Below are 12295 nucleotides of genomic sequence, written 5' to 3' on the forward strand. Positions count from 1 at the left end.
GCCATTCCTCTGGGAGCGAGAGAAGAATGGTAATTTAAGTAGCTCGGGGTAGACGGGTCAGCTCCCAGCTTATGCAAATGCTATAGAGCTTGGCTGGACACCTGGAGGCTCAAGCCAGGGCTCCTGAACCAAATGGTGTCCAGTTCTCCCATGTCCAGCCATGGCCTCCAATTTCTAGAGTTCATGTCTTATACCTAGAGGGCCCTCTGCACCAGCTCAGCTGATACTCCCAGATTCTCTGAGGGAGAAGGAAGGCCTTGATGAGGACAACTGTGGGCCTGGGATCTGCTCCCAGCTCCTGCAATAATTATCGGACCACAGCGAGGAGCTCCCACCCACCTGTGCCATGACACAGAGCCTGAAAGGGGAGCATGGAGGGGCTTTGACAACTGCCAAAAAATCAAGTCACCATGAGCAACATGTTGTGGCCAGGACAAATACCCTGGGATGACCTGGGGGAACCTTAGCATCTCAGCAGGCCGGAGTACTCAGCCAGTGAAATAGGAACCCCAAGTCAAACTTGGCCTGACTTTCCAGGGGTGGGATAAACAAGAGTCTCCCTAGACCCTCCCCTGCAAAGGTACCCTCTGCGCCTGCACCCTGGACCTCAAATAGTCCTTCACTATCTGACACAGGCATCTCAATAGGGGAGGTAAATTTGGGAAGGACACCTGTGGAACAGAGGGAAAATGGGGACATGGCCTCACCTCCCCCAGACCAGATCAGCAGTGGGGCACCAGATGTTGAAACGCACTGCTCGTACATCTGCTGACTGTGCTAAGTAGGCTTCATTCAACCCCACCCTCGCCCCCCCCCAACCCCCGCCAATTCCCAGCCTTCTGTCCACCAGCTCGGGCTCTCAGCAAAGCCCTGAGCTGATGTGGAGGAGGCCCAGGGGAGGGCTGGGTTACTAAAGCTGTCCAGCCGGCTGCCAGCACAAGCTGGCGTGAGGATAGGCACATTCTTCTCTGACAAGCAGCAATGAATGGTCACCGTGCTGCCTGGGCTACAGGCCGACACCCCAAGAGCAGGCTGACCTTGGACTGCATGATCCTTATCTTAAGGGTACAGCAGCAGCGGCAGCTGCAGGAACAGGGTCTCTGGAGGGGTTGAAACCTGACCAAAGAAGGTGCCAGCCTGGTGCTGGCCACTCCATGTGCTCCTTCCTTGCAGCCCTGCTCTCTGTATAAGCATGAAGGTGCAAAGGTAGGAAGCAGGGGCCAGGAAGCCAGCAGGACAAAAAAGCAAGTGTCCAAACCAGGCAGAGAAGTTATGCAGGGAATCTACCAACTTGCTACATGCCAAGCGCTCTGTGTACATTTTAAAGTTCATTCCTCTGAACAATCATTTTAGATAGAAACTATTATTCCTATTCTGCAGACAAGAAGACTGAGGTTCAGAGAAGGCAAACAGCTTAGTCACAGTCCTGAGTTAATACGTGGCAGAGAGAAGATTCAACTGGAGTCTTCTTGACTGCAATAGGGCTTTCCCCCATACCATGACAAGGGGGCCGCAGCGTGAAACTCACTAGTGAAACTGCCTGGATCCCACTAGGACTAGGAGCCCCCATCTGCCTCCAAAGTATGTGTGTGACCTCCCAGAGAAGGAGGCAGGGATGAGACACTTGAAAGGAAAAGACTCAGCTGATCTCTCAGTGGTTAAGAACCCACACTAACACCTGGGTAAGAATTTCAGCATTTCCCCCTCCCGCACCAGCCCAGCTCGCTGCAGAAACACCTCTGCCTCTATTGTTCGTGTGGGCTCCTCCATCCAACACACTCACGCACCACCAAGGAGAAGGGCGTGGTGGGTGGTGGTCCCTTCCCTCTTCCCCCCATTACTCAGTTTGTGGCAGGATGACATATGCTCCCGCACTCGCTGATGCTGCCAGCCCAGGTCACAAAGGGAAAGACAGGACATCATGGCCAAGCGATACGTACATTAATGATGACACCTTTGTCAAGCAAGCTCTGCTTCTTGGCAGTCATGACAAAATAGTGGGTGCAGTCCTTGTAGTAAACAATGTTCTCAAGATCAATCCCTGAAAAGAGAAGGTTCATGGACTCAGTATTATTTCCTCAGCGCCTACTGTGTGTCAGGAGCCCTGCTTTGCCTCATTACAGGTCTCACTATTTACCTGCAGAATATTGGTGTTAGACAAGTTTTTAAGACATACAGGGCGAGCAAAGATAAGATCAAGTTCCAGAATTTACCCTAGTCACCACAGTCCCACAAAGATACTATTTCTTTTCTTTTTAAATTGAGGTATAACATTGTGTAAGTTTGTGTACAACATGTTGATTTGACACATTTATTAAAAAAAAATTTTTATACTAATTTTTTTTTATTTTTTATTTATTTTATTTTTGGCTGCATTGGGTCTTCCTTGCCACGAGCAGGCTTTCTCTAGTTGCGGCGAGCAGAGGCTGCTCTTTGTTGCTGTGCGCAGGCTTCTCATTGTGGTGGCTTCTCGTTGCGGGGCACGGGCTCTAGGTATGCGGGCTCAGTAGTTGTGGCGCATGGGCTTCGTTGCTCCGCGGTATGTGGGATCTTCCCGGGCCAGGGCTCGAACCCGTGTCACCTGCATTGGCAGGCGGATTCTTAACCACTGCGCTATATTGCAATATGATTAAGCCACTGTTTTTCTTTTCTTTTTTTAAAATAAATTTATTTATCTATTTAATTATTTTTGGCTGCATTGGGTCTTGTGCACAGGCTTCTCATTGCGGTGGCTTCTCTTGTTGCGCAGCAGGGCTCTAGGCCACGTGGGCTTCAGCAGTTGTGGTTCATGGGCTCTAGGGCACAGGCTCAGTAGCTGTAGTGCACGGATTTAGTTGCCCCGCGGCATGTGGGGTCTTCCTGGACCAGGGCCCGAACCTGTGTCCACTGAATTGGCAGGCGGATTCTTAACCACCTCGCCACCAGGGAAGTCCCCTAGACAGTTTCTTTTAGAACTCATAAAGCCCTTTGGGGCTGTAGACCAGTATTTCCAAGTCACAGCTGAGTACGTGCTGCAGGAAGGCACAGTGCTGTCTGTGGCATGGCAGCTAAGTGGCAACAGAACCAGGATTTGAACCCCAGCCTGTCTGATTCCAAGTCCCATCCACCGTTTCCTCCACGTGACCAGAGATGCAAAGAGCTGTGTGAATTCTCCAAAGACTGCTAAGGGACATTTCTACCATCCCCCTGTTATGTGTGAAAACCCAGGTGCCCTGGTAGAAAAACTCAATCAGAGGACTGGTTTGTATCTTTCTGTGCTTTCCACCAATTGCAAAAGACTTTACAGACTAGGTTTCTGCCTTTAAAACAAATGCCGTAAAATGACAGCTTAGCTCAGTGTTTCTCAAAGTAGGATCCCTAGCCAGCAGCGGCAGCAGCATCACCTGAGGACTTATTAGAAATGCAAATAACTGGAGCCCGACCCCAGGCCTACAGAATGGGAAACTCTGGGGGTCTGGCCAGCAATCTGTGCTCGAACAGGCCGTACAGGTGATTCTGATTCACACTCAAGTTTGATAACCACTGGTTTGGTTTCTTTGAAGGGAGAGAAAGGAAAAGAGGCAAGGCAACTTATCAGCAGTTATCACAGAGGCTGCTGGGTAACCATGGAAACCCCTTTATGACCGTTAAATAGGAAACAGCCATCAATGTACAGGGCCCCCCAGAGGATCCGAGGAAATACATCCCTCTCATTCTGTGAAGGGCATTGTTGTCGAACAATGGCCAAAGGTGATGACCTTTGCAAAGTGCAAAGGAAGCTCATTGAAACATTTGGAAAAACAAACTTGATGTCCTGTCATAATTTATATTTGGTGGTTTGTTTAAGCATTTATTTTCTTGGTTTTTGAGGTGAAGAGAGGGCTGGAGAATTCTCAAATCATTCAAAAGGACATAATATGCTGGAAGGAAATACTTTTTTTTTATATAAAATAATGCCACCATAGTGACACTCAGAGGGTCATGCAGTGGACACACATTGCTGTGGCCAGTAAGAAGCAGAGTCTGGCTCAATAACTAATCCCATTCCTAGAAAGTTATCTTACGGAAATATAATCCAAAGGAAGTAGTTTTATTGGTAACAGTAAATAACTGAAAGGTTTAAATCAGAAGTCTGCAAACTTTCTCGTAAAGGGCCAGAGAGTAAACATTTTGGGCTTTGTGGGCCATCCAGTCTGTGTCGAAAGCCCTCATGGCACCAAGGTAAACAAACCGGCCTGGCTGCCGGTTTATTCTAATAAACCTCTATTTATGGACTATAAAATTTGAATTTCATATATTTTCAATTTGTCCCCAAAATTTCTTCTATTTATGGACTATAAAATTTGAATTTCATATATTTTCAATTTGTCCCCAAAATTTCTTCTTTTGATTTTTCTGCAGCCATTCAAAATATATTAAAAACCATTCTTAGCTTGAAGGCAATACAAAAATACATGGTAAGTTTGCCAACCCCTGGTTTAAATGCTTCAGCAGTGGGTGACAATATATCCACTTCAAGAGCTATTCCGACAAACCTGACCATCAGTAGGACTGGGCACAATGGACAGTATTTAAAATGTGAGGCTGAATGAGAAACGGAGAATAACAGGATTGACACTATGGTAAAAGCTCTAGCCATGTAAAAAGGAAGGATGCAGGTGGAAAATTACCGTAAAGGACTACATGAAAATGAGGACTGTTCCTGTGCTAGGTGGTGCTGGGTGTTAACGATTTATTTTTAGTACAAAACTTCTATTTAACATTGTTACACTGCCTTTTCAATGAGAAATATATATATTTCCAAATCAGGTTAAAAAGAAAGGGAAAAAATCTTAAATTTACTTAATCGGGAGCAGGAATTTCATCCCTCTTCGCCCTCACCCTGCTTTATTTTTTCTCCACTATCCTTATAGACCAACTGACATGTTATTTGATTATTGATGGTCCCTCCGCAACCCAGAGAATATAAGCTCCGAGAGAGGGGGTTTGCTTGTTTTGCCCTCTGCTCTATCTCACGCCCTTGAACAGCATTTGGCACATAGTAGGTGTTCAATAAATATCTGTTGAGTAAATGAATGAATCCCTTCTTTCTTCAAGTCCCATGGTTTGGGGACAACTGATGCCCATGGGTGAGTGTCGTGCCCCACCCCCGCCCCGGCATCTGTGACTGTTCCTGAGGGAAAGGGCAGTGGGTGCACTGATAAAAGCACCTATGCTTCTTCAGGGACCACCCACAGGTTACTGGCTCCCCCTCAGAGCGCTCCGGGATCTCCACATTGGCGTCGGGCCTAGATTCACCAGCCTGCATTAGGATGGTTTCCGTGGTTGTCCCTCCCTAGACAAGGAGCCACTATTGGGAGGGTACCGTGTCAACCTCGACTGTGTATCCCATGACATTGAGTGCGGGCATTCAATGGGCACTCAGTAAATGTCTCCTGAGTAAATAAATGTTTATCTATTTTCATGTACAACATCTAGAACTTTCCCTCAAGAATCCCTCTTGTCCCCGAAGGAATCCTGCCCATTATTAATCCTAAAGAGAAATCCCTGCTTCCACTTTATCAGCGTGAGTCTCCTGTTCCCAAGAGCTGGGAAAGCTGAGTGCCCTCCTCCCCCAACCCCTATACTCTACAGAGAAGCATGGACGATGGCCTGGTTTGGAGAAAGGTGAGGGTCCCACCTGTTTCTTCTTTAAGATCCTGAAAAAATTTCTGATTGAAGATGAAAGCCACGCCGCTAATCTCTTCCACCTTGGCCTCAGCTGTGCTGTTTCTGTTTATGAAGTTGGCGGTGATCGCAATAGCCAGTTTCCCACGGAATTCTTTTCTTCTGAACCCTGTGGGAGGAGAATGGGAAAAGTGGGTCTTTCTTCTGGATTTGGTGTGAAAACTGGAAAAGATTACTGAGAAAGCTATTCTCAGATGGTCGACAGGCCAGTGAAACCAGAACTTTGGATCTAGAGAACAGGCGGCAGGCAGAAATGCTGAGGTTTGTCCCCGAGGAGAAAACCCGTTGGAGGCCTTTCAAAGTCTGTGGGACTTTTTCCTTTTCTAAAATCTATAGGACCAATTATCCTGGTTAGGCTTCCACAAACAAAAGGCTAAACTGTGCTTCTCCAATGGGCAATCACAGGGCTCATCCTTTAGAGGATGTGTTAGGCATTGCTGCAAGGAAGTCTCACGAAAGACTCATCTGCACTTTAAACTTATACAATTGAAACTACGTTGTCAGCATTTCTCACGGTTTCTTTTTTTCCCCCTTTAAACAGTAGAATTATGAGATTGAATTCCTGTGCAACAGAGATTTTAACAAATTTTCTTTCTACCTCCAGTCCATAGTGACTGGCACTTAGTACACAGTCAATAAATGTACAATGAATAGATGGAACTCTAACTTGCAATTATTTTAGTTCAGTGATTAATCGAGGCTCTTACAGTTTTCAACGGTATACATTGAAATCGCTTTTTAATGGCCATAAGAATTCTGCACCCAATTATAATATGGGTTTTTTTTCCTCCCACGCCGACAGGCAATTCCAGGACAGCGGCTGGGTGTCCTACACTTCAACTCAATTCTGACACTATCTACTCAGAGATGGCATCAGATCCCACAGGTTAAGGGCTCAGTCCCACCAGATTGCCCCCCACTTCAGATGCCAATTATAAGCCCATGTTGTCACCTGTGCTTCTGACTAACCAGCTATAGATTGTAGGTTCAAGGACTCCCTCCTTGGATTTGATTAATTTTCTAGAGTGGCTCTCAGAACTCAGAGAACATTTTACTTCCTAAACAACTCGGGAACAGCCAGCTGGAAGAGATGCTTAGAACAAGTTATGGGGAAAGGGCATGGAGCTTTCACGCCCTCTCCAAACAACGTGTTCACCAACCCGGAAACTCTCCACACCATCTCCTTTGGGTTTTTGTGGAGGCTTCATTACAGATGTCAGATTGATTAAATCACTGGCCATTGGTGACTGAACTCAATCTCCAGCCCCTCTCCCCTCCCAGGAGGTCAGAGGGTGGGACTGAAAGTTCCAACCCTCTAATCACTTGTTTGGCGCCCCTGGCAACCAGTCCCCTCCCTTCCTTAGGTGCTTTCCAAAACTCTCTTCATTAACATAAACTCGGTGTGAAAAGGAGCTTGTTATGAATAACAAGACACCCATTTCACCCTTCTGGCTCTGAACTGATTTCAGGAACCACGGACAAGAGGCCAAATATCAGAACAAAAAATGCTCCTATTTGCCCTTATCGCTCAGGGAATTCCAAGGGTTTGGGTAGCTGTGCCAGAAAGGGGACAAAGACCAAATATAATTGCCTTATTATAAACCACACTATCACAGGCAGTTGCCCAGAGGATCACAAGCAGGTGGTCCCATTTCAGTGGACCACCTCCTCCTAATCCCTTTTCTTTTTAGCATCTGTCTTTTCCTGTAGCCCTGAACTTCCCCTCCATCCCAGGTACTGCTGTTTACTTTGCTTAATGCAAGGCATTTGTCTTGCTAGCAGACAGAACCATTGGCTTCAGCACCTGTGGGAATTCCCCTCACATTGGCTTAGCAGACACTGAAGCCTCTTGGCAATTCCCACACTTCTTTGTCAAAAATCCCTTTGACTAAAAAACTTGGGTTGGGATTCCCTGGTGGCGCAGTGGTTAAGAATCCGTCTGCCAGTGCAGGGGACACGGTTTCGAGCCCTGGTCCGGGAAGATCCCACATGCCGCGGAGCAACTAAGCCCGTGCGCCACAACTACTGAGCCTGCGCTCTAGAGCCCGTGAGCCACAATTACTGACCCTGTGTGCCACAAGTGCCAAAGCCCGCGTGCCTAGAGCCCATGCTCTGCAACAAGAAGCCACCGCTATGAGAAGCCCACACACCGGAACGGAGAGTAGCCCCCGCTCGCCATGACTAGAGAAAGCCCGCGCGCAGCAACGAAGACCCAACACAGCCAAAACTAAAATAAATTAAATAAATTAATTTAAAAAAATAACCTTGGGTTTCTATACATTACTCCCTCATTTGGGTTCTTCATTAGACCTTTGTGGAAATGGTCAAAATGGCCACTAGTCTCTAGTATCTAACTGGGGTGATTTTGCCCCCCAGGGGCATTTGGCCAAGTGTGGAAATGGTTCTGGTCGCCACAACTGAGGGTGCCGCTAAGCATCCTACAACGCACAGGACAGTCCCCACCACAAAAACTGGCCCCCAATTGCCAACAGTGCCCATTGAGAACCCTGCTCTAGTCTGCTTACCTGGTCCTCAGTTGCTCAAGTGGTTCTCCCCCTTCCTGCCCTGCTTTTCATGCTCACAAAATATCAAACCATCCCTCAAGGTGATCATGGATCCTGAATTTTTATATTCACACTTACAGTTTTCTCAAACCATCAGAATGGGCTCAAAAATTCTAATAGTACAGCATTCAGGTTGGCAGCTTAAAAGTTTTGTTTGATATCCGTTATTGATTGCTTGGGGCGAGGGAGTGGGTATGGAAGTGAAGAAAGAGGAAAGGAGCAGCGGGTGTATAGCAGGTGGGAAGTGCCTCAGCTAGGCAGACTACGTACTCATCCTGAGTTCTGTGAGATCAGCCCTAGTTTAGGGAGGGTGTTCTGTCCTCAGAGAAGGTGCCCTCCCCAGCAGACATCTGCAGCCTGCAGCCCTTGAGCAGGACAAGCTCAAAATGCAGACCTGTCGGGCTTCCCTGGTGGCACAGTGGTTGAGAGTCCGCCTGCCGATGCAGGGGACACGGGTTCGTGCCCCGGTCCGGGAAGATCCCACATGCCGCGGAGCGGCTGGGCCCATGAGCCATGGCCACTGGGCCTGCGTGTCCAGAGCCTGTGCTCCGCAGCAGGAGAGGCCACAACAGTGAGAGGCCCGAATACCGGGAAAAAAAAAAAAAAAAAAAAAGCACACCTGTCCCCAGCGCAAGAGATGCCATGTGGGACCACTTTGTCCTCAACCCAGGGTCTTAAATTAGTACAGCTGGTGCAAGTTAGTATAACCTGTGCACCAATTAACCTTGGGGCTGGGGTGCAGGTGATTGAAGGCATTTCTCCACAATGGCATTTCTTCCTCTCTCAGCCTGAATAGATTCTTCCCTAAAAACATGTTAACACTTCCAAATTTAGAAGTAGAGAGGCACTGTTTTGTTCTTTGACAGTTTGGGCAAAACTTATCTTACTGCCCAGCAGTGAGCATGCTTTAAAGTTATGAGAAGAGATGGGGTTCTCCTTCTGGGGTATTATACTTCACAGTAAACCAGAACCATGAAGAGTATGAAAATGGTTCTCTTAGTTGGAAGAAGTAAGTATGAAAGCGCTTAGCACCATGGCTTTCACACTGGCAGATGCTTAGTAAATGTATGTTGATTTTTTCTTTTAATTTCCGTGGTGCTTTTCTTTTATAAAACATTTTTACATTTTCCCAGCCCTTATAGCAATCTTCTGAGAGGTTCTATTATCCATATTTTATAGTTGGGAAAACAGAGGTTCAGAAAGTATTAAATGGCTGTTCTCTAAACACGCAGCCTCACGCACAGCAGGGCAGTCTGGCCTTCTATCAAGACCCCCATCAGCTTTGGCACCTGCCATCTTGCCCCCCTTCTCCACACCCTTCCTGATATACCCTTTCCCACTCCCATCCCTCCATCCTCAGCCCCAGGAAGAAGAAGAGTCTTCACCTTCCAGCGTGTTCCTGCGGCCATCAGCTCCAATGATGACATCAAACTCAAACTCTGACAGAGAGTGGTCTGCAGGGAGAAATTCTGCCCGCCAGCCAATTTCTGCCAGGACAGAAAAATGAGATGAGTTGGCAGTGAGAGATGGCAGGACAGAGTGATTACATGCCCTCTGTGTTGGTCGTGAGAAATGGATAATGCCACAGGTACGGGCACCCCAGACAGAGGCTCCAGCGGAAAGACCCAAGCTGTCCAGATTCACACTTGAATTTGGAGTCCTTCTGGCTTTAGCTTCAGTTCAATCCAGGACAAGGTAAACCAGCAGTGCTAACTCCACGCCTGGTTTTACTGGTTTCTATAAAGGGTGGGAGTCTATCCTAACGATCCTCACACCAGTCTCACTTGCACCTTATTTATCTCAACAGATTCTACCATGTTCTCTCTGTATCCCCCCATTCCTTGGTCCCCTCCCATTGCTAAACAGAACTAAAAGCTTGTGCAGGGTATAATGAAACCAGCGTGAACTACTACTTTATTATGCTCAAACGTTCTTGTTGGGCAATACACAGTCTTTTATGAAACCATTTTCAGGTGCAATCTTGCTGGTTACCCATAATTAGGATTTAACACCCACTAGGGGTCTGGGAAAGGTTAAGAGCACACAGGTCTCAAAGTTAAATTACAGCTGCTGTCCTGCCGCAAAAGCCAACTAACATCTCCCCTAAATTCTCAATATTCTGGGCAGAGGATGGGAGAAATCAGAGTTGTAACCTGCATGTGAAACTATGAGGTCCCTGACATGAAGCTGGACCAAAAACTGAAAGCCCGGCCCAGCAGCAGAAGAGTTTGATAGTAAGCAAGATACAGAGGCATCATGAACAAGCTCTCTCACCATGATGTATATAAAAGATCAGAATTTATATAAATATACTAATAGGAACAACAGATGAATTACTAAATAAGACATACCTACAATGGGTGAATTTTGTGGTTTGTAAATTATTCTTCAATAAAGCTCAAAAATATTATATACTAAATAATATTTTGAACATTTATTTCATATTTACTCTAGAAACTTCACTTTCTTTACTGGATTTTAAAATATCATGTGGGTATAATAAGTGTATCCACATATCTATGTGTGTATACGCACAGCTTGAAGAGTATGCGAATGCACTTTACCAGACAACCGAATCTATGTCTTTTTCCTACTTACTACTTAGACTTCATCTGTCAAACTACCGCCTCGTAGTGACAGGGTAACCAAATTATATGTTAAATACTTAATAATAAATCCCCTGGGAGCTGAAGAGCAAAGCTCAAGTGACAGCAATGGTCCACAAAGGTAAAAGATCCTTTGATGAAATTATGCCAAACGGCTCTCAGTAAGAATAACCTTAACAGGAACGTCCTCTAGGAGCTGCAAATATGATTTCCGTTTTGCAATATCTGATTTCTAGACCAAAAGGAAAATTATACTGTACTTTGATTTTCTTGATCTTCAGGAGGCTCTAGGACCTTCACGAACTCCACATTCACATGGATTTCAACCCCCAATATCAAGGCCACCTTGAACAGGATGAGCTGCAACTGACGAATACCTGAGGGGAAGAGATGAACTGTCAGTAGCAATGTCTGAGTGCCTCCTGTATACAGAACACTGTATTATCACTGTCAGTGATTTCTGAGCATAGCAATATAGAGGCATGCCTCCTTTCACTGCACTTGGCTTTACTGCACTTCCCAGATATTACATTTTTTACAAATCGAAGGTTTAAGGCAACCCTGCATCAAAGCAAGTACTCCCGGTGTCATTTTTCCAACAGCATTTGCTCATTTTGTATCTCTGTGTCACATTTTGGCAATTCTAGCAATATTTCAAACTTTTTCATTATTATTATGCTTGTTATGGTGATCTGTTATCAGTGATCTTTGATGTTACTATTACAAGAAGATTACAACTCACTGAAGGCTCAGATGATGGTTCGCATTTTTTAGCAATAAAGCATTTTAAAGTTAAGGTATTTACATTGTTTTTTAGACATAATTCTGTTATGTGTATATACTGAAAAGACTATAGTATAGTGTAAATATCACTTTTATATGCACTGTAATTCATGTAACTCACTTTATTGGGATATTCGCTTTATTGCGATGGTCTAGAACTGAACCTGCAATTTCTCCAAGGTATGCCTGTACCAATAACGATCATTACTGAGCACTGATTATGTGCTAAGCACTCTGTGTTCTCTCATTTAACCCTTACAGTGCTTTCTCATTTAACCCTTACAGTGGCCCTTCGGAGTAATTATTCTCGTTTTATTTTTTTTCTAATGAAAAAAAAATTTTTTTTTTTTTGGCTTGCCGGATCTTAGTTCCCCAATCAGGGATTGAACCCGGGCCCTTAGCAGTGAAAACGTGGAGTCCTAACCACTGGTCACCAGGGAATTCTCTATTCTCATTTTAGAGGTGAGAAATTAAGGCTCAACAAGCCTAAGTGACTTGCTCAAGCTCACACAGGAACAAAACTGGAATGTGGACCCAGATCTGTTTCCGAGACTGTGCTCTAGCTGTTAGGTAATCCTCTAATGATGGTGGCTCTCTCTTTCCTGCCTCCTTCCTGAACCGGGCTGTGGGTGTGAT

At 45.8% G+C, this 12295-nt stretch overlaps 1 protein-coding gene across 14 annotated transcripts in view; it reads right to left on the reverse strand.

Annotated features, from left to right (window-relative positions):
* MICAL2 (microtubule associated monooxygenase, calponin and LIM domain containing 2) overlaps positions 1-12295 on the reverse strand; it is a 219427-nt gene that overhangs the window by 116561 nt on the left and 90571 nt on the right. For all 14 annotated transcript variants that reach the window (XM_027115371.1, XM_027115361.1, XM_027115362.1 and 11 more), the window contains 4 exons: positions 11137-11253; positions 9656-9757; positions 5660-5815; positions 1941-2041 (listed from right to left, as the gene is read on the reverse strand). In XM_027115371.1, coding sequence (XP_026971172.1) covers positions 1941-2041; positions 5660-5815; positions 9656-9757; positions 11137-11253 — 476 coding nt within the window. The remainder of the gene's footprint in view (positions 1-1940; positions 2042-5659; positions 5816-9655; positions 9758-11136; positions 11254-12295) is intronic.

This window comes from Aethalodelphis obliquidens, unplaced genomic scaffold (assembly GCF_003676395.1).
Source record: "Aethalodelphis obliquidens isolate GAN/ISIS:26980383/991018 unplaced genomic scaffold, ASM367639v1 scaffold14, whole genome shotgun sequence".
Taxonomy (NCBI): Eukaryota; Metazoa; Chordata; class Mammalia; order Artiodactyla; family Delphinidae; genus Aethalodelphis; species Aethalodelphis obliquidens.